The sequence below is a fragment of the Bemisia tabaci genome, chromosome 8, assembly GCF_918797505.1.
Source record: "Bemisia tabaci chromosome 8, PGI_BMITA_v3".
NCBI lineage: Eukaryota > Metazoa > Arthropoda > Insecta > Hemiptera > Aleyrodidae > Bemisia > Bemisia tabaci.
Genome location: NC_092800.1, coordinates 28546516 through 28567262, shown reverse-complemented (window position 1 = coordinate 28567262; position 20747 = coordinate 28546516). Strand labels below are relative to the sequence as shown.

The following is a 20747-nucleotide window of genomic DNA, read 5'->3' as shown; positions in this document are numbered from 1 at the left end:
ACACTGATCGAATGAAACGAAGTCTTCAGGCCACGAACATTTTTGTAGGTAAATAGCAAGTGCCGAAAACCAACATTGCGCTTCTAAAATAAATGTTGAATTGTGAGTAGATTCATAAGTAAATTGTCATTTTTCAATGAATCTCATTTCAGAGAGTCGAGAGAGGAGAGATAGATGCAGTCGATCCTGGACGATGAACGATGGCCATATCCACTTCTTCGACGAGGAATCAAATTCGACCGTTTGGAAGAGTTGAAACTGCGGCCGGTCAAAATAATATTTGGATGACACCCAAGTTTCACCCAGAGTTTACGTAGGAGAGGTCCGTATGGATCAAACTCGGCAATTTGAGGAAAATTCATAAATCGTAGCAGGCGAGAAAATGGGATTCAAGATGGCAGTACTTCGGAAAAAGCCGCAGACAGCCCCTGCTGGCGATAGGCAGTTAAAAATTTCTCAAAGATTGGAGAGATTCGACATTTTTCATGAAAATATTTCATTAAGTTTCACAACACCGTGAAATATTTCATACCTCCTGAAGGCAAGAGTATGCAACAAGCAGCACAAACTAAGATGTCTCTTTGATCAGCTCCAGATCAATAAGATTACAAGATCGCTCTCGAATTAATTGATGAAGTTAATAACACAAAGAGGGGAAACTCAAGAGCAAAATCAGACATTTCTTTAAGCAGATGAAAACAAGAGAAGTGAAAAAAAAGGAAGAAAAATAAGTTGGAAACAATCCAGCAACGCGTCGCATATGACAATATCCTGATGAAGTTCACAAAAACTTATTGAGAGGTTCGTGACAAAAGCGACTAGGTCCTGCTGAGATTAAAAAATTTCTTGTTATCGTCACAACGTCTAGACTAATAGACTAACTAGCTGAACTGTTGATGATAATGAAGGAAAGCTGACAACACTGAAAAAATGGTGTCCTCAAAAATATTCGTTAGGAAAACTGCATGAGTATTCAACAACGAACGCGTGTGAATTTCCAACATTACTTTCATCGTAGTGTACCACTGAAGTTAAAGATGAGCTGTAAATTAAAGCACATTCTTCCAAATCTTTCCAATTTTTCCAAGGAAGCATTTCGTGCGAAAGTTCAACATTTTATTCCCCTTGAAAAGTAAGACCCTGGTTAAATATACGATAACACAGCTAAAGACGTATGAATGCTAGGTGTTGAAACCAGGATAAAAATCCTCCAATAGTATTTCGGGGTGGTATACTTATGAATAGTTTTATCATTAGCTATTAGTGTAAGTTATTATAACAGTATCAGTATAATTATTGAATAAAATTAATCGTGAAGAGATATCAGACATCGCATATTTAAAGTCAGTCTTAAAATCGGGTGACTAGCTCTTATCATGCATTATGAATTGCCCAAAAACGAATGAAGAAATTCTACTGATATCACTGAATCTTTGGCTCGTATCCGTGGTTTATTGATATCAGATATCATTATTGATACAAAAAGTAGCGCGTGGAAGTATCTTGCACAAATCGGTGTTAAAAAGCACGGGATCAAAATAATTTTCCGCCGACAGCCCCTGACGGTTAGGCAGTTAATTGGATAACATTTTGCAATTAGAAACTACAGTTATTTTCAGCCCACTTCAGAAAGAACGTATGTGCCATTGGTTTCCATATGCACATAAGTACCTTTACAAGTGAGTCAGATATTTGGTTCCTAATTGAAAAATGCAGTCCAATTATCCTCTGAGAGATATATAAAATAAAAAACACTTTTCACTATTAAGTGCGGCTACTAATCGGTTCTCGTTTTTAAAACGCGGGACATACGATAAAGCTCCGTCGACAGCCCCTAACAGTTGGGCAATCTTTAATGCGCACTACACGAGCATAGAAGTATTTGGCCCGTTGAATTCCTTCGGACTCTACTGCGTGTAGCCCTGAGAGAATATCGTTAGGGCTATTCAAGTATTACGTTACAAGTATTTGCGTTACAAGTATTTATGTTACAAGTATTTGGCAGGGAGGGAGTCTAACCTTGCCTTACTGGATCTTGCGAGAAGGGAAGGGTCAAGCTTTCTCGCGGAAACTTTCTATTTAAAAAAAAAAAAAGTTTTAAACAAAAGTTCCTGCGGAAACTTCCTATTTACAAAAAAAAGTTTTAAACAACAGTTCGGCTGAATTTCAGGCTTCATCCCACATTTTCTGAATAATTTGTAAAGGGGGGGAGGAAGGTCCCCATGCCAGTCTTACGTACTTTAAAATGCGAGGGGATAGTTGTATATGGCGGGTGCCTTACAGATGAGGGGGTAGGGGCCTCAAATTCGGCCAAAAAGCCTTACGAAATACTTAAACGGTGCCATTCCTGATCACATGAGAGATATTTCTTCATTACATGAGATAACGTTTGACGCGGGAATGAAAGGTGAATAAATAAAAGGGATGCATAAGAAAACTCCCCAAATAATCATGGGAATGGTAGAGAAGTAACCGAGGACTACGAAGTTCCGCCGACAGCCCCTGACGGATAGGCAATCCATAGTCGTCCCAAAGGCAAGGAGGGGGGGGGGGGGGATTGTTAACTTTGATGCACAAAATGGACTGAAACCACAATCCTCAGACGCCGTGTCTGAATTAGTCCGATTGTGAGATGCAGTCTTTGGGGAAAAGAAAACTTACGCCCTACTGACATTTTCTCACCTAATTGGATTGCATTGTGCAAAAAGGAACCACTAGCATTGCAATGATGCTAAGATTGTGCAACTTCATTTTTTGCAATAAAATTGCGGAAATCGTGAAAAACTATGAAATTTAGATGGTAATTTTTGTCTTAAATTTACAGTTTTTAGCGAGTAAAATAGAAACTTTTAATGGATAATCGGGTTTTTCCTCCAAGACAAAAGAAGTTGCACAATCTTAGCAACACTGCAATGCTAGTGGTTCCTTTTTGCAAAATGCAATCCAATTATTGCACTCATCGCCTGTTTCGTCTCTGCCCGCACGCAGTGCGGCGATTTCGGCCAGGCTGAGAGCGCAATTCTCAAGTTCTTCCACACTTGTTGGTGGCGGTGGGCATCCGACTATCTGGCTATATATCATTAATATATTAAATAAGCATGTATTTCATGCTTCCGCACGGAGAAAATTAAATTGCTGATTTAACAATTCAATTACTATAAAAAAAGTGACTGCAATATTTCAACGTAGATTTCACAACACAAAAATGCTATTTTTACCACTATAACCACGGGGGTGGTTACAGTAGCATTTTTGTGTTGTGAAATCTACGTTGAAATATTGCAGTCACTTTTTTTAGCATTTGAATTGTTAAATCAGCAATTTAATTTTTTCCGTGCGCGGAGAAGTTATCTGCGCTAGGAGAGGTGGCTCGGAACTCAACCCCTTTTTTCGCTAAAGTAGATACTCAAATATTTCATTTTTAAAAAAAGGTTTATAAAACAATTTTGGCAGAATCGCACGCTAATGCACTGGAAAAAAACACATTGGATCTAGAGTCCACACTCTTGAAAACATTGACAAGAAAAAATACTGTTGATTCAATCAGATTTTTGCTTAAATCAAAAGGAAATCCGCTCAAATTAAGAGGCTTGGTTCTTTATTTAAGCAAAAATCCGATTGAATCAAGAGTATTTTTTCTTGTCGATGTGTTTAAGAGTCTGGACTCTAGATCCAATGTGTTTTTTTTTCCAGTGTGAGACCTTAAAAGAATAGTATTCCGTCGGAAACACATTTGCTGAAAATTCAGCGGTTACGCCTTCTCCAAATAACCCGTTCACTTTTCGCCTTCACCGCCTGTTTCGACTCTGCCCGCACGCAGTGCGGCGATTTCGGCCAGGCAGTGAAAGCAATTAGGCTCTTAAACACAACAGTTGCGAGGAGAATAAATAAACATTTGATTTTTTCTCATTTTATTTCTAATTTACTGCAATTCAGTTATGAAATGAAAACATTCATTTCAATCAAAATATATTCCTGACGACGGAAATAAATAGCAGGCGGGAACGATGAGAAAAATTGATGGGGACCGGTCGGTATTTGGGGTAATTTTGAACCAGTTCAACTCCTCCACCGGGCGAAAAATACCTGAAATGGACCAGTTCAAGCACTGATAGACTTAGGTGTATTGCCGGTCACATGTTTGGCCCACAGTTTCGCCACATACGTCTTTTCACTATTAAAAGATATAAAAATTCTGAGTCAAGAAAATTTTGAACGAAAATACACGCGAGGTCGAATTTCACCACTAAAGCACCAAATAAACGTATCTACCAACCAACCAACCTACTTCCTGTATTTAAACAGCCGTTAATGCGTGCAACCAAGGAACCTCCCAATAAAGTCAAAGAATTGGGCTAAAAAACTAAACGTATCGATGAAGAATTCCGATCGGAGTTTCCACTCATAAGTTACTTTTTTTTCTTCTTTTTTTTTAGAAGAAATTAATACGTCTTTTTCCATTAAAAGTTTCTGTGAATTTCTTTCTCTCTGTCACATATATTCACAGATTATTTCAAAGAGACATTCGAGATAATTTCAATTTAAAAAACTGTAAAACATCATCGATGATGAGATGGAACTAGGGTGGAACTAGGAGAGCCGGGGACCTTGGACCCCCATAGTTCTACTTGACGCTCTTGAAAAATGGGAGGAATTTGCGGAATAAGTTCGAAATAACATTTCTGTCACCTTTGAAAGTGTATTTTAATTCATTCATAAATTTGAAAGGACTCCTGGGCCGTCTCAAATCCCCAAATTTGAAAGGGAGGATCCCTTACAACCCTCTTTGTGGGATGTCTCCCTACGCGCCTTAGACCCTCCGGGATGAAGTACCTCTCCCACAAAAAATTCGTAGTTCCGTGCACAGATACGTATTTTACGACCTCAGCATTTGCTTATGATTGGCTCGAACAGATCGAAATGAAAATTAAAACTATACCGAGAATAAGGTCAGCTGATCATTATCCTGTGAATTGCGTAAAAAACAATGAACGAAGGGAGAATTATTATTCTTCTCTTTTCCCTTTGAAGAGTAGGTCTTCGGAAATATGAGTATTCCATGGATAACTTGAGAAAGTAATCATTTGCGTCAGTGAAACTACCACTAATAGGAAAGGATCCTAACGAACATTAGAGCTACATGAAACACAAAAAATGAGGACTGCATGACGAGAGGAAAATGAAAAAAAAAGAAAACTGCGAGCTTTCTCCGAGATTTATGGCTCATAACGGACCCGCAAAATCTCTGATTTTCGAAAAAAAGGGAGCGAAAAAGTAGTGGGTTACCCCATTAAAAATATACTAAAGATATAAGATGCTCAAGGGGATTGAAATCCTTTTGAGATTCAGTGAGCATCAGTATTTCATTCAATTTTTTTTTTTTACATTCGATCTTTCGAGGAAAAGATTAAGACATTCATATCCTTACGGTGGGAAATATTCGTTCGCAATCTGGATTGAGAGGGAAAATGTGAGAGGAGAATTGATGATATTTTACATGTAACATGCTGCAACTAACATAATCCGAATGCTTCCATGATATTTTTTCACGTGTATGTATAAACAGAACCAACTTTTTCAATACAGTTATTAATTTTTTCCTGCAGAAGTTTACAAGGATTCTAATTCGTCTCATCTGAATTTCAAGTTAAAATTAAACGGGTGTGTGACGACACCAAAAAATTACGAGTGTTCAACGATTGAAGCGCGCCGCGTATCGAGATGTACGCGCAATGCTTGAAGTATTCCTGGGATCTTGTAGGCGCTAATATGCGTTCCATGCCGACCGCGCGCACTGTGTTGGGTTTGGGTGCATTACGTGAAGTATTCCTTCTGTCACGCGTTAATAGGCATTTCATGCCGATCGCACTGTGTTTGGCACAATTATTCAAACTCACGGAGTTTAATATTTCTCAACTTGCTACTTTAATTTTTTTAAGCCAAAAAAAAAACAAAAAAAAAACGTTAAGATGAAGTTTTTACACTCTCTGCACATGGATTTTTGTTATTCAAAGTGTACTACATAAAATCAAACTTATTTTCTCCTCCTTTATTTACTATATTTTTGTAGTTGTGTTTTCGTAGCAGTGAAACTGAAAGTGCATTGTTTATGAGAAATAATATGAACGCTCTTAACTACTTTTTACTGCAATCGCGTTTAATTTTAGTGAAAATTTCTGGGAGTGATTTGATTTGTTCGGGGTGGGTGGATGAGTGGGGAGGGGGGACTGCGGCCGTAATAGTGAAAAAGCGCGTACACTAAAACTTAGGATACGCAGGACCCTGCGAACACTGCAGAAGAAAATGCACCCCTGCTATAGTGCCACTTTCCGGCATGTATATTTGTATACATATAAGAATAGACCCATACTAATACGAATCCTGAAACTTTCGAGACCTTAGAGAGAGATTTTTGAGCTATGGATGTAATTTGTGAATTTCCCTTCAGGTGATGTAAAAGAAATTTCAAGTCGAGGGTGTATCAAGGATCGCATCTGGAAATTATACGGCTTCAGATTCAAATTAAGCACTGAAGCCAGCAACAATATGTATAAGTAGGTTCATTAAGCACGGTAAGCAGGATAGCAGCATTCAACTACAAATCTCTAAAGCTCTAAAGATCGTTACTATTATGGAAATAGACAACGATGAGTGTATATATGGCAACGGTATCCAAGACTAAAACGGACCATTTCAAATGAGAGAATGATTTATACCTTCCTCTTGACAATTATTCTTGGTGATAACCACGAAATCAATCTCACGAGTTCATTCTCAGTTCACGGCAAAAAAATTGATCTCCAGTAAAAGATAGTAATCTAGACAAATCTTTCGAGGTAAATTCATGGAAATGATTACTAAAATGATTACTAATGATGACTAGCTGCAAAGTTCGGTACAGTCACATTGTCACATTTCATCCCCTCACATAGCTTAAAGCTACAGGGGTGCAGAAAGTTCTCTATCATGCGATCATGAGCATGAGGCTGAGAAAATTGGGGAAAGCTGTAAAAATTGGGGGAGGTTTTTCCCACTTTGTTTTTTTTTTTTGGGGGGGGGGGGGAGAATAAGGCGGCGCATTGTTATTTGTGCTTGATGCCTTTCAAGCGCGCTGCTTGTTAAGGAGGAAAACTTTTAAGCGCGCTGTTTTATATGCTGGAAGTCTCTCAAGCGCCTTGCTTGTGGGGAAGGATACTTTTAAGCGCGCTGATGTTGGGGAAGGAAAGTCTAAGCGCGTTGCTTTTGGAGAGAGAGACTTTTAAACGCGCTGCATTTAGGGAAAGGAACATTTTCAGCGCGTTGCTTCTGGGGAAGAAAACTGTTAAGCGCGCTGTTTTATAAGCTAGTCGTATTTCAAGCGCGCTCCTTTTGGAAAGGAAGCTGCTAAGCGCGTTGTTTTATATAGAGGCGCAATTGTAGCAAAATAGCAAATTTTGGGAAAGCAGGGTGTCTACAGGTTTTGGAAAACCAATTTCAGGACTTTTTCAGAACTATTTTTGGACCCTCGGAGTGTTTTTGCCAAGTCAGGGTCTATACTCTACACTTACTGCTAATTTTAATGGAAATCGAGTCCATCCTCATGAAAATTGCTGATGGCTAAAGGAATCCATGATATGTATGTATGATCGAGGACGCTTTTCTACGTGATAACTGCACTTGTACTCGCGAAAACCGTGAATTTTTAAAGTTTTCGGGACCTCCAGTTAAATTTCCGGACTTATTCGTGACTTCGGGACCGGTCATGCAAATTCCCGACTTTTTCAGGACTTCCGGAACTTTCGGGACCTGTAGACACCCTGGAGAGGCAAATTATAAATTGGGGAAGGCTGAGAACTTCCTGCACCCCTGGCTGAATGGTGAGAAGTTGTAGAGGAATGACACTTTTTAAAGACTTTCTTACAACTAGGTATCCGGCTAAATCGTCATAGTGGGTGCCTGGGTATAAGGCATTGAGGTGAATTGTATAAGGCTTTGAGGTGAATCTTATAGGGCCTCGAAATGGTTCCGCTGAACCCGGGTTCCCGGGAACCCGAGTTGTTTTCATCGCGACTTGCGTCTCACGGTCGTGACGTGCAACGGCGAACGCCGCTCGTGCAGCTCCGGCGAGGATCCCATCAGCAGATCCGCCCGGACCTGCTGGCGCTGACCCCCAATGGACGGTGCCCCCCAAAACCCCCAGGCCTCTGCCCACCAAAACCACACGGATGGCCACCAGAGGCCCTCGTTACACGGACAAAATCGCGAACGGATCCCCGTCCAAGTGGAGCTCATCAATGCTCATCGATAAGCATCGATGAACGTTGGTGACCTCCACTTGGATAGGGAACTGCTCGCTGTTTGTCCGTGTAACGAAGGCCATGGTGTCGAAAGTGCGTTAACGCAGTTCGTCCGACCGCCGGATGGAGGGTACGTCAATCAACCCCCCGGGCGCTCCGTCAGGTGACAGAGCGTCCGGCGGACTGCTTGGCAGACCATCCGTCCGATAGTCGGATGAACCGTGGAGACGCACTTTCGGATCGGTTCCCACCATCGACATGCAACATGCAACACAACCACCAACATGCAACACCACCACCAGCGTGCAACACGCCACGTGCAACGACACCACCACCACAACCACCATGCACATGCACTCTAGGCTCAAGGCCCTCGTTACACGGACAAACAGCGAGCAGACCCCCATCCAAGTGGAGATCATCAATGTTCATTGATAAGCATCGATGAACGTTGTAGACCTTCACTTGGATGGGGATCTGATCGCTGTTCGTCCGTGTAACACAACATAAAAAAATCATTCCAAGCCAACTGATGCCACTTTGAAAAAGTGACCCCCTGAGTTAGATAAAATTTAGCATAGTTTGTGTGCATCCATAGCTGAGTGAAAATCGAAAATTTCAGATTTTTCCGACCTTCCGTTGGCCGTTTATTAGACCTTGGGAGTTCAGAAAAGTTAGCATCTTTCAATGGATGTCATCACTTTATTCATGTGTAACTCCGGAACGGTTTATCCAAAATCGACCGTTCCGGAGTTACACATCAATAAAGCGGTGACATCCATCGAATGAGGCCAACATTCCTTAACTTCCAAGGTCTAATGAACGCCCAACGGGAGGTCGAAAAAATCTGAAATTTTCAATTTCACTCAGCTGTGGATGTACACTAACTATGCCAAATTTCATCTAATTCCAAGGGGGGTCACTTTTCCAAAGTGGCACCAATTGGCATGGAATGACACAAAAGCGGGAGGAACAATGAAAATGCGTCCACCCACTCACGATGATTCGATGATTCACGTGATTCGATGGACGCCATATTTTGTTTCAAAATGACATGCAATATATCGCATGGATTGGTTCCATTATTTCTGCTACTCGTCATTTTTCTCTAATTTTGAGATCGCAATTCTGTTGTCAGGAGACTAAAGAATTCATTAACCAATTTTGACAAACAAATTCAACGTAATATAGGCGTGGTTTTATTAGAGGAAAAATATAGCATTCGAGGGCAGTTTCGAGATTGATATCAAATGCTATATTTTTCCTCTAAAAAACTACGCCTATATGACGTTGAATTTGTTGGTCAAAATTGGTAGGTGAATTCTTTAGTCTCCTGGCAACAGAATTGCGATCTCAAATTTCGAGAAAAATAAGGAGTAGCTGAAAAAATGGAATGAATCGATGTGATACATCACATGTCGTTTTGACACAAGATGTGAGGGCCATCGAATCACCTTAAGTTGAAAGAGTAATAGGGAGGAAAAGAGAAAGTATCAAAACATTTTAATAAAATCTAACTTAAACTTACTTAGGGACCTAGGGGGAAATATTATGCTTAGGAATAGGAAAAAATATAGAGAGAGAAAAAAAAGGAGACACAAAAGAAGAGATAAAGGAGAAAAAAAGAGGAACAAATAATGATTAGAGGGAGTTTACGCGGAACGCAAGGAGTGGCTAAGACAGCTGAGTTCAAAGATTTTGGGAAAAAGGACAATGGGAAGGAAGCGGGAAGCAGAGATTCACGATGAGAAGAAAAAATGGTGCGCGAAAAAAGGACCTATACATCACTACAATCCCTAAAGGATCCCGCTTTGACTGAAGATACCTGACCTTGGCTTGATCTGCAGAGTTGCGTAAAACAGTGAAAAGGCTCCTGAAAATGTGGGAAAAGGGACAATTTCAAGAGGTCCAGAGTCGGAAATCAAAGAGAACGAAAAAGAAGAGGTCCTCCACTTTTGAAACTGGAGGGAAATTTTGAGTCAAACCAAAGAGAAAAATGTGGTAATCTGGTGTGAGCTTGAGAACGTAGAGATCTCAGAAGATTCGGCATCTCTGAAATCACATTTGAAACATCTAAATACGGCCATATTTCGCATCACAGAGAGGGGCAACGCTGCAATTTTATTGAATAGAAATCTACAGGCAGTCGTAACTCCGCAAGCTAAAATTGCGATTTCTTGGCACCACCGCCAGAAACGATTGAAGATACTTAGCTGACCCTTCATAAAAAATAACGAAACGCTGAGCCAAATAACCCTCCCCCCCCCCAAAAAAAAAAAAACCAATGAAAAAACTATACAACAAAAACGATCGAAGATATACTGTGCCAAATCCCCCCCCCCCCCCCAAAAAAAAAGAAAAAATCGTGATCGAGATCAATTGACTGAACAGATAATAATCAAATACGGCAAAGAAAAGTCCTTTCCTGACATCAAGAAAATTCATATTTAAAACAACGATACTCTCACAGTCTCACAGTGGGTGGGCGAGCTGAACTGAAAGCAGCCATCTGCCGTCCGGTATGGCGGCGGGGAGAGGGGGGGGGGGGGGAGGCTGTGCTGATCGTGCAAGGATCATGAAATTCAATAATTCATTCTTGAAACTGAAAATGGAAAGAGTTGCGGGTGATGGGGAGCGAAGAAAGGACGTTTTTAGATAAGAGATTGTGAGAGGTTCGACGGCACTGTCCGAGAAAACATTCGGAGGGAAAGGGGGGAGGGACCACCTGCGAGTTAGACTGAGATAGAACTGATTCGGCAGATCAACAAAAGGCAAAGTCGAGGTTTCGAAAGAACAGAGTGAGAAAATCAGAAGGAAATGAGCTGAAATCGTCCGGGCTTGGACGCCGCGCCGAGGAAAAAGGTTTCTTATCTACCTACGAGACCTACCGACGAGACAGCCAGACACATCCGGTGGGGTTTCCCGTACGCCCGCCCGGTCGCCTCCTTCACCTTGCTGTTTCCCTCGTACTAGTCGAAAATGGTCAAGAAAAATATTCAATGTCGCCCACCCTCGTCGAATTTTCCAAGACGTCCCAATAGCTGTAGTCAAAAAATGCCTACAGGTGTCTCCATTGCGATGTTCAAAAATATCCGATCATAGTTAAGTATCTAAAATACAAGAAAACTGATCGAAATGCGTTCATCCTGTTTCTTTGAACAGGATTTTCACCGAATTAGGAAAAGGTAGTTCCCGGAATTATTTTTGACAAACTGACGAGATCCCTGACAATTTCAGATATGCCTGAGAGTGCGGGTTTGTGAATGGAGGACACATACCTAAGCTGAAATGGTTTTCACACAACATCTATCAATGAAAATTTCTGCCACAGAATTAGGAAAAGGTACTTAGTTCCCGGAATTATTTTTGACAAACTGAAGAGATCCCTGACAATTTCAGATATGCCTGAGAGTGCGGGTTTGTGAATGGAGGACACATACCTAAGTTGAAATGGTTTTCACACAACATCTATCAATGAAAATTTCTAACACATTCTAATTTCAGAATTTCCCCTTGGCTCTTTTTATTTAAATGGCCCTTGAGGGCTAATCCCATCTGCCTGCATCACTATGAGCCAATCCATAACCTATTGAACCAATTTTCTACGATCTAATTGTAAGTACAGGCCAAACTCTTTCCACCTATAGCGCCTGGGTAGAAGTTCCCCATCTCTCCAATTTCCTCTTTGAAATTTCATAGACTCATTCCGTTACCCTATTTCTAAATGCTCCCAGTTGCAATTCCTCCCAAATCTCACACATCTCTGGGGAAATCAAGGGTATCAATTTTCTGGAGACTTCTTCCAAACCTCGATAAAACTGCTTCCTTAAAACAAAACCTCTTCCAAGAAAGGGGGGGGGGGGGCGGCAAATGGGAGTTTTCGAACCAGGCACCGATTGATGAAATTGCTTAAATATTTATCGATAATTGATTTCTTCAAGACAAGAGTGATACTTCAATGAATAGCGAAGAAAAGAGCTGAATATCTGAAAGGACAAGGAAGGAATCTTAGAGATGAAATTCCATGAGTCTCAAATTCCAAATTAAACAACTACTTCAACTGCCTTGCGAAGCCGCCTTGCATCACTTGAATTTGGGATCAGGAAGTAGGAAAAACACATTTGCCAGGAAGAAAAGAAGAACAACTGAGGAGAGAAAATATTAGGTATCAGCGGCAAAGAGTTGAGACCAGAAAAGTCCCAATAAAAAGCAATCAATTTGAGAAAGGGCACATTTTAATTGTTTCGAAAATTCTCAGATTTACTTATTTCAACACAGGTTTTGCGATGATAGGTGTACAATCAAGATAAGATGGAAAATATTTTCGTTTCACATCCATACTTTACTTACATCGAAACCATACAGTCTTAAGTCTCTCTTGGTACAAATTGGTGAAGACATCATGGCCTGAGGAGTCTACCTCATGAGTGGACATGAAATGCGCTAATTATCAGAAATAACGTTGAGAGATCATGCAGAAGTTACTTCGTAGATGGGCAGAATTTAAATCAAAAGTAGGTAAAGTATCTCAAACCTCGATTCCCGAATCAACCAAACCAGATCTCAGGAAGGAAGAAGGACGTAGGTAGAGGCCAAGTTTTGAAACACGCTAGAGATTGCCATGATTTTGGTCGGGAAACGCTGAACTCACGAACCGTTCACACTCACGCACTGAACACTAATTTCACGATGAGAATAGGCGAAACTCTCAAATTCGACGACACAAAGCTGATGGACATGTGAGTTACGAGTACGAGATTGCGCGAGAAGAAGAGTGAGAACCGAAGCAAATAACGTCGCTCGATTTCATTACGGTTGTACGGTCACTTGATGAAACGCGACAAAATGTCTGATGGTAATCGCACTCTGAAAATTCGCACGCGAGACAAAAATCGAACAATATGCTATAACATGTCAAAACGGAGAATGAATAAAAGGTTTACCGAAACCACCGGCGTTCACCGGCGTTGGACCAAAAGGGTTGACCACCCACGCGTGCACGCGACAGCGACAAGTGCCTAGCGAAAGAACCACGGATCACGAATTCACGACCGAACGGAACGAAACGTGTCGGCTGACGGACTGAAGACTGTAGGAGAAGGAGGGGAGAGGGAGAGTAACCACGAAGTTACACAGCGCTGTTCCTTCAAAATCTATTACGTTTATTTAAAATTTCTTTCTTTTAATTTTTTTTACTTAAAGGGGGGTGGGATGATTCATTTTATTTTTGTTATGAAATTTTGATAAAACTGGCTGTGCTATTCATGTAAACTGAAGTGAAATAAACATATTATTATTATTTCTATTAAAAACATCCTTGTTGGCAACATTGTAACCTGTTGCCTGTTGTTTAGTTTAGTTTAGTTCAGTTTTGGCGCGAAAACAGCAAAAATAACAACTTAACCTCAATCTCGTGCTCGCAGACAATCTCGGACGCCAACGCTAACAAATCTGCTGAAACTTGAACAGGAAAGCTAAGAAAAGCATATTTAACTTGCTCTTTCTTTAGCGGACATTGTGTCGAAGTGTAATTGCAGATTGCAAACCTTTCGTGAGGGGATCATCCAGATTTCCGTTGAGGTACGTGCCCATCAATATTTGCACTACACCAGAGGTAACAGTCTGATTTTCGGTTATTCCTAATTCCTTCATGCTTAATTCTAAAGTCTCTTGCCCAATGAACTCACAAGCTTGACGTAGTCACCCGAGTGTTCTAGGGTTTGCTGAACTTTACCTGCAGAAACAAGGCGTACTGAGGAATTTAATTTTCCGTCAGCCCTGGGTTCCTCTGCTCAGCGGGCCGATTATTGTAAGTTTAAAGCAGCTTGCAGCCTGATTGTTGAAATTTTGTGTTTGTCGGGTTGACATTGGCTTAAAGGCGGAGCATGATTGGTCGACTATGTCTTATCGCTGCTTTATGGGGCCTTTTGTCAGGTGGAATGGATGAAATACTGTTAGAAACTTAAGAGGAGCCTTTAACTTGTCGTCAGTTCCACCCATCATAGGCACGACAAAGCAGCGGTAAGGTGAAGCCGACCAATCTTGCTCTGCCTTGTAACCTATGTCATGTATCGATGGTGAAACTACCAAACCACGTATCTCGTTTGCGGTGTTTAAAAATTTACGCTCGCATTTTATTTTTTTGAAGTAGACCAAATCAATATCATTCCTTGAAATTTTCACAGAATTTTTTCCGCACGAAGAGGAATGATCACAGAAATTTTCAAGACTGGACGTTAAGTAGTTTTTCATTTAAAAACTGAAGTATGACAGGAAGTCTGCGACATCGCAAACCGAGATACGTGGTTTGGTAGTTTCACCGTTGATATGTCTACCCAACAAACAAAAAATTTCAACAATTAGGCTGCTGATAAGACATCATGATCAAGATTGTCTTGTCGTGTCAGGCAGGCATAGATTCAATTATCGGGCCGCCGAACTGGTTAAGCCTGTGTCTGAATTAAATCCCAATGATGTAGTCTGCAGTATTAAGAAAAATCAGTTAAATAGCCTCTTTTGTGCTTCTGAGAGATTTGGACATCTGAGGGCTTTTTTATCCATAGATCTTGATGGATTAAGATCTCTAGGCTGCAGGTCAGGATTTCTTGTAAATGCTTGTTGACTATCTGTGAAAACCACCTCGGCAAGCATTCTATTAGAACGCAAGGATTGGGCTGGACCTTTGCAGAGGGCTTGGGAATAAAAGTATGGTGGCTCATCATGTTCTGCTGTGAATCGGAAAATATAAGCCCTTTGGCGTCTCTCTTTTGATTTTCTTTTCCTGTTTAGGCTGAAAGCATGTTTGCACCTGTATATTTATTTCTTCACTATCATTGATTGGCTCATGGGCAGAAACAGATACAGAAAAAGCCGAAGTACTAGCAGAACACTTTGAAGACACTTTTAAACCTCATGATTTTGTAGATAAAGGTGAACAGGTGTCCGAAAGTGTGGGAGAGATGTCCTCGACGAAGCCTAAAAAAGTCAAGAAAATACCGCCCTCAAAAATTAAGACGATAACTCCTTCAGAAATCAAAAGAGAAATACAACACAAAATAAAGATAAAAAAAGCCCCTGGCTTTGATAAGATTTCAGGCCTAATTCTCAAAAACTTACCCAACAAAGCCATTATGAAGTTAGTTTGCATCTTTAATGCAGTTATTAGACTTAAATATATTCCACAACAATGGAAAATTGCAGAAATATTCGTACTGTTAAAACCAGATAAACTCCCCGCAAGCACTAGCTCATACAGACCAATTTCCCTCCTTCCAGTTATAAGTAAATTATTTGAAAAACTATATATTAAAAGACTTAACGAAATAGTTGGAAAAAAACACCTAATTATAGATGCTCAATTCGGATTCAGAGCCAAACACTCGACTATCGAACAGTTACACAGAGTCACCAGTTACATAGAAAATGCTTTAGAAAAAGGTAAATTTTGTGTGGCGGTTTTTCTTGACGTGGCGCAGGCGTTCGACAGAGTCTGGCACGAGCGTCTCGTCGAAAAATTATTTAAAATACTCCCATGTAACCACGTGGAACTCCTTTCTTCCTTCCTTGAAGGAAGACAATTCAGGATCAGATACGAAAATGCCATCTCCAACTTAAGACCCATAGGAGCGGGAGTTCCACAGGGCTCCTGCCTATCCCCCCTCCTCTACTCTCTCTTTACATCGGATATCCCACAACCGAGAGGAGAGGGGAAGATGGGAATTTACGCCGACGATACGCTCGTGATGGATTCATCCGAGAGTTACAGAGAGGCACGACAAAACGTTCAGATACATTTAAATAAAATTGACAATTGGACAAGGAATGACAAAATAAAACTAAACGCTTCGAAATCCATCGAAGTCGTATTTACCAACAGAAAATTTATTCATAAACCCTTACATTTGGGGGAAAATAAAATCCCCAGAGAAAAAGTTTCTAAATATCTGGGATTGCACTTGGATTCCAAGCTCAAATGGAAAGAACATATTAAAAAAAAAGTAGCCCAAATAAAACTCAAATTTTTAAACATGCTTTGGCTGCTCGGAAGGAAATCCAAACTGGATTTAAGACTAAAACTACTACTCTATAAGTCGATGTTGAGGCCGGTATGGAGCTATGGCTGCCAATTGTGGGGTTGTGCAGCCAAGTCCAACCTCAATCAAATCGAAATCATACAAATGAAAATATTAAGAAACATTGTTAATGCACGATGGTATGAGAGGAACGCCGATATAAGCCCGACCTCAACATCGACTCGGTAGAGGATTACATCACTAAACTGTATACCTCTTATGAAAACCGATTACATAGTCACCCAAACCCAGAAGCTCTAGCACTACTGGAAAGGGATGAAAGTGAGAGGAGGCTAAAACGCAGAAAACCCTTTGAGCTTGGAATCCAAGGTTTTTCAAAACTTTTCCCCTAATTAGATTTGTGTGTCTCTCTGTGATCCTCGGACATGTCATGAGTCACTAGGTTTTTTGGACGGGTAGCCGTCGCTATCCAAATAAAACAAAAGACATTCTTATTAGTAATAATAATGTTTTTATTTTATACACTCCTGATAATATTAAGGTAGTAATTAAGTTAAAATAAAACAATTTAGTTTAAAATAGATACTAAGATTAAGACAAGCTATTAAAAGACTTTTAATAAGTCTAATAGCACTTCTGTGTACAAGATTTTGTAATTGTGCAAATAAAAAAAAAAAAAAAAAAAAAAAAAACTATCATTGATTGACATATTGTCATCATGAAAGATTAGGTCAATGTAAATTTCCCCAAATGAATACTTAAGTTCTCATCTATTTTGTATAAACCTTCCAGATTCTTTTGTCGTCAATCGTTCAACACTCACTTTCAAATTCACATTGCTACGATGGATAGTACAGTCGCATCAAATGCACTTTTCTCAATGCCAGCCTTTCAAATGATTGGCAAGAAAGCAGCAAAGGAAAAATTTGCCATACTGGTAAGTATGAATACATTTTATTCAGAATAGGTAGTGTAGAAATGGAATCTTTGTTTCTTAATCCAGAAATGTGCATGCCTCTGGACATAAACAGGCTAGCAGAAGGGGGGGCACAACAAATTTTTGTTTACTTGTTTCAAATTTTTTAATGGATCTATAGATAAAGCAAGAATTTAAGCATTCTAGTGCCTGTCCCTGCGTAGATCTCTCATGTAGAACAGCATTTGCGCAAGGAAAATTACATAATCAACTCCCTACCAAGAGCCTCTGTTTTTTATGTAGCACCGATTACAATAAAATTGAATTTCCCAATCACATGAGAACTGAAGTCTACTTGAATCAAATTGCGCTCCACAACAGTTTTGGCAGGCTATTCAATGAACTCTTTTTTTCCCTGCCCTGCGTTGCTGAAATATAAACAACAATAGAGCAATACCTACGCAGAAGTACTGCTGATATTGAGATTGCCATATTTTCATACTTCGAAGACCGTCATGGCAACGGTTAGTGTGTAATTTAACTCAAGTAGATTATGTTTTTTTATTATTTTATTTATGAGTTGGAAACTTTGAATTGATGCACTGAAAAGCGTTCATTTCTTTGTTAAAAGCTTCTCTCTGTAATTTTCATTGTGCAATTTGTGTTCTGCAGAAATTTTGATGAGGATACATATTGACGCTGAGACTACCAACCACGTATATTGCGACATTGCAGACTTCCTGTCATAATTTAATTTTTAAATAGGGAGTTACCCAACGTCCATGCTTGAAAACTTCCATGATCTCTCTTCTCTGTGCAAGGAAAATTCTGTGAAAATTCAAGGAATAATATACTGAATTGTTCTCCTTTAAAAAAATGGAATGTGATTAGAGATTTTTAGACACCGCAGCTGTAGTGTACCTCCTCTGCAGTATTGAAAAATTTCCGCCCCTATTTTCTTTTCCCCAGGAGAAACAAGCCAATTGCATAGCTTGTAACTTATATACAGAATATTATTCCATCAGAGAAGAAAAATCAAGAAAGCTTTCAAGAAATTACAGTGACTAATTTTCCTAAGCAGCAATTAAGAATGACAGGAAGTCCGCAACGTCACAAAGAGATTTGCGCTTTGTCGATCAAAACATCATCATGCTTAAATTTTTTCCTTGTCTAGTGGTCCATTGCAAGTTGTTGCCTGTTAAAACGTTTAGAGATGAATTATAAATTTTGAACTTGGAAGGGGCAGATAAATGAAAAAAAAAAAAAAAAAAAAAAGATGTATGTTTTAGGAGATGGTATATTTAATTGGTGTTATCATTGACTGTAAGTAATAAATGTCTCAGAACAAGATTATTTTAGTCTCACCCTAGTTATTTCGCTTATCTAAATTCTTTCCAAAAATCTTTCATGGACCGGTTTAGTGGCCACATCATTCTTGAAATATTTGACTCATTGATTTGCGATGGTTCAAACTGGAACATTAAAACATAACCTCGTGTTAAAATTAGACACATTTTATCAACTAAAGCACGCCAAAATCATGAATTTGTTTCCAATTGAACTATTATGTATCTAAGAAATCAGTCTATTTTAATTTAGATTCTCTTTTTACAGACAAAAAATTAATCAAGACTCGGCATCTTTAATTCAATATCAAATTTAAGGAGCATTCAAAGTGGGTAATGCTTATCACACTAAGTGTTAAAAGTTACCAACTAGGTATGAGTATTTCAAAGTAACCAAATGAAAAACTGCAAATGACAAACCTTAGATTTTTTTGTTTAATTTTTCCTCTTTTTTTTTGGTAGTTGGTGGGACCTGCGAACCTCTGTGCCAGTCTAAGGGACGAAATCCTCACTGTCAATCATGAAAATCATTATTATCAAATGAACATACACATGTGCGAACTCGTTGAAGATGTCATTAAATCGTCCCAACAGTGTCATGCAGATTTTATAGCATTCCTTATTGATCCTAGCGATAATTCCGCTGTCGAAATGGTAAGTTTCTCCATTATTCTTTCCACCGCTTTACTCACAGGATTAGTAAAATTGTGACTACTTGTAAGATAATAGTATTTTGCCATAGCTTCATTAATCGTTATGAACTTTTGACAGTATTGTCATTGCACTTAAACATTGTGATAGAAAAGTAAATCTTGTGATTAAACCATACCCATGGTTGAAAAAAACATCATCTCATTTTTTTTTAAAAGGACCTGTCTAAATCATTTAATACTTACCTTTCATCTGTTGTCTGTAATTTCTATTGAAAAGTCACATCAAGAACTCATTATTCTGTGGAATAATAGTGATCAAGATTTTTGAGTTTGATCAAAAAGGATGAAGAGAAGAGCGTCAAACTTAGGAGATGGTGTATTTTCGGACTGTAAGATTCAATTACCCTGACCTAGGATCTTGTATCCTTTGCTTCATCAGTTGTTTGACGAGATAATCTGCTAAAGCATTGATGAGTCCTCCACAAAACTTCAGCAGCTGGAACGTCCTGCCATGATTATAGTAAACTAGTATAGGAGTCATTGGACAAAACCATATTGGAAGCACTTCCTCTGAATTTCTAGCAAAACTACAGAGTTGCACCATGATGATTTTGCACCCTGCTGAATTTTGGAGGAAGTGTTTAAAATAACATCGTGTTGGACGTCATGACCAAACAGCTTGTCTGGTATGGTCTTGTTAATAGGATGACGGAAGAGGGGCTGCCAAAAAAGATGCTTGATTGGGTTCCTCCTGGGAGGAGACAAAGGGGACGCTCAGTGAAAGGGTGGCAATGGGGGGTTTTAAGTAAAATGAGGGAGTACCAAGACCTTGACAGGTTGTGGAAGGACTGCGTTTTGTGGCGATTAGGTGTCGCAGAGTGTGAGAGAGTTTTGAAATCGACTCTTATATACATATATACATATGTATGTATGTTTAACTTGCACGTTTTAAATAAGAACAACGTCATGTGTTTAATCAGCAGAGATCTGTGCTCCAAGGGAAAGGTAGCCCTCAGAAATATCTACTTTCAGAATAATTATTGTGAGCGGAATTTTAATATTTCTTGTGGTTAGTGGACCCTCATGGACTCTTTGAAATTTCAGGCTGAAGAACAAGGTATCAGAATAATTAGTCATGAAATTAAAATCTCAATTATTCAGCTGATCTTAAAGAACGTTAAACATGTTTTTTTTCTTTGTGTCTAGCGAAATTATGCATGTAAATCAATGCCAACACAACAGAATCTCACCAAAAAACCCAAAAATTGCATTAAATATTTTCTACCATTAGTTAAATGATGGGGAAATCTTACTTTGCGACCTAAAATGAACTGATTTGCTAAAAAGTGGATTAATTAGTGAGTACTTGCTTAAAAAGGAGGGGAATAAATTTGTAGAAGAGTAAAGGACTACACATAGACAGTGGCGGGCAGAATTCTACTCTTATTCTGTGAAAGATTACACTTTATGTCAACATTTCATAGTAAATAATCTACAGGTTATTTTCTATTCAAGCAAGACAC

At 39.4% G+C, this 20747-nt stretch overlaps 1 protein-coding gene and 1 long non-coding RNA gene across 4 annotated transcripts in view; one reads left to right on the top strand and one right to left on the bottom strand.

Annotated features, from left to right (window-relative positions):
* The window catches only part of LOC140225289 (uncharacterized), a 32020-nt gene extending 18462 nt beyond the window's left edge, over positions 1-13558 (bottom strand). Inside the window, exon 1 of the long non-coding RNA XR_011900414.1 lies at positions 12811-13558. This is a non-coding gene — a long non-coding RNA (uncharacterized lncRNA). The remainder of the gene's footprint in view (positions 1-12810) is intronic.
* Positions 13559-13697: 139 nt separating this feature from the next.
* The window catches only part of LOC109033923 (uncharacterized), a 21778-nt gene continuing 14728 nt past the window's right edge, over positions 13698-20747 (top strand). For 2 of the 3 annotated variants that reach the window (XR_002009097.2, XM_019046775.2), the window contains exons 1-3: positions 13698-13856; positions 17102-17246; positions 19034-19225. Coding sequence is in view for 2 of the 3 variants with exons in the window: in XM_019046775.2 (XP_018902320.1) it covers positions 17154-17246; positions 19034-19225 (285 nt within the window). In the remaining variant the exon portion in view is untranslated. Of the gene's footprint in view, positions 13891-17101; positions 17247-19033; positions 19226-20747 lie in introns of all 3 variants that reach the window. The other variant, XM_072303611.1, reaches the window with a different exon arrangement.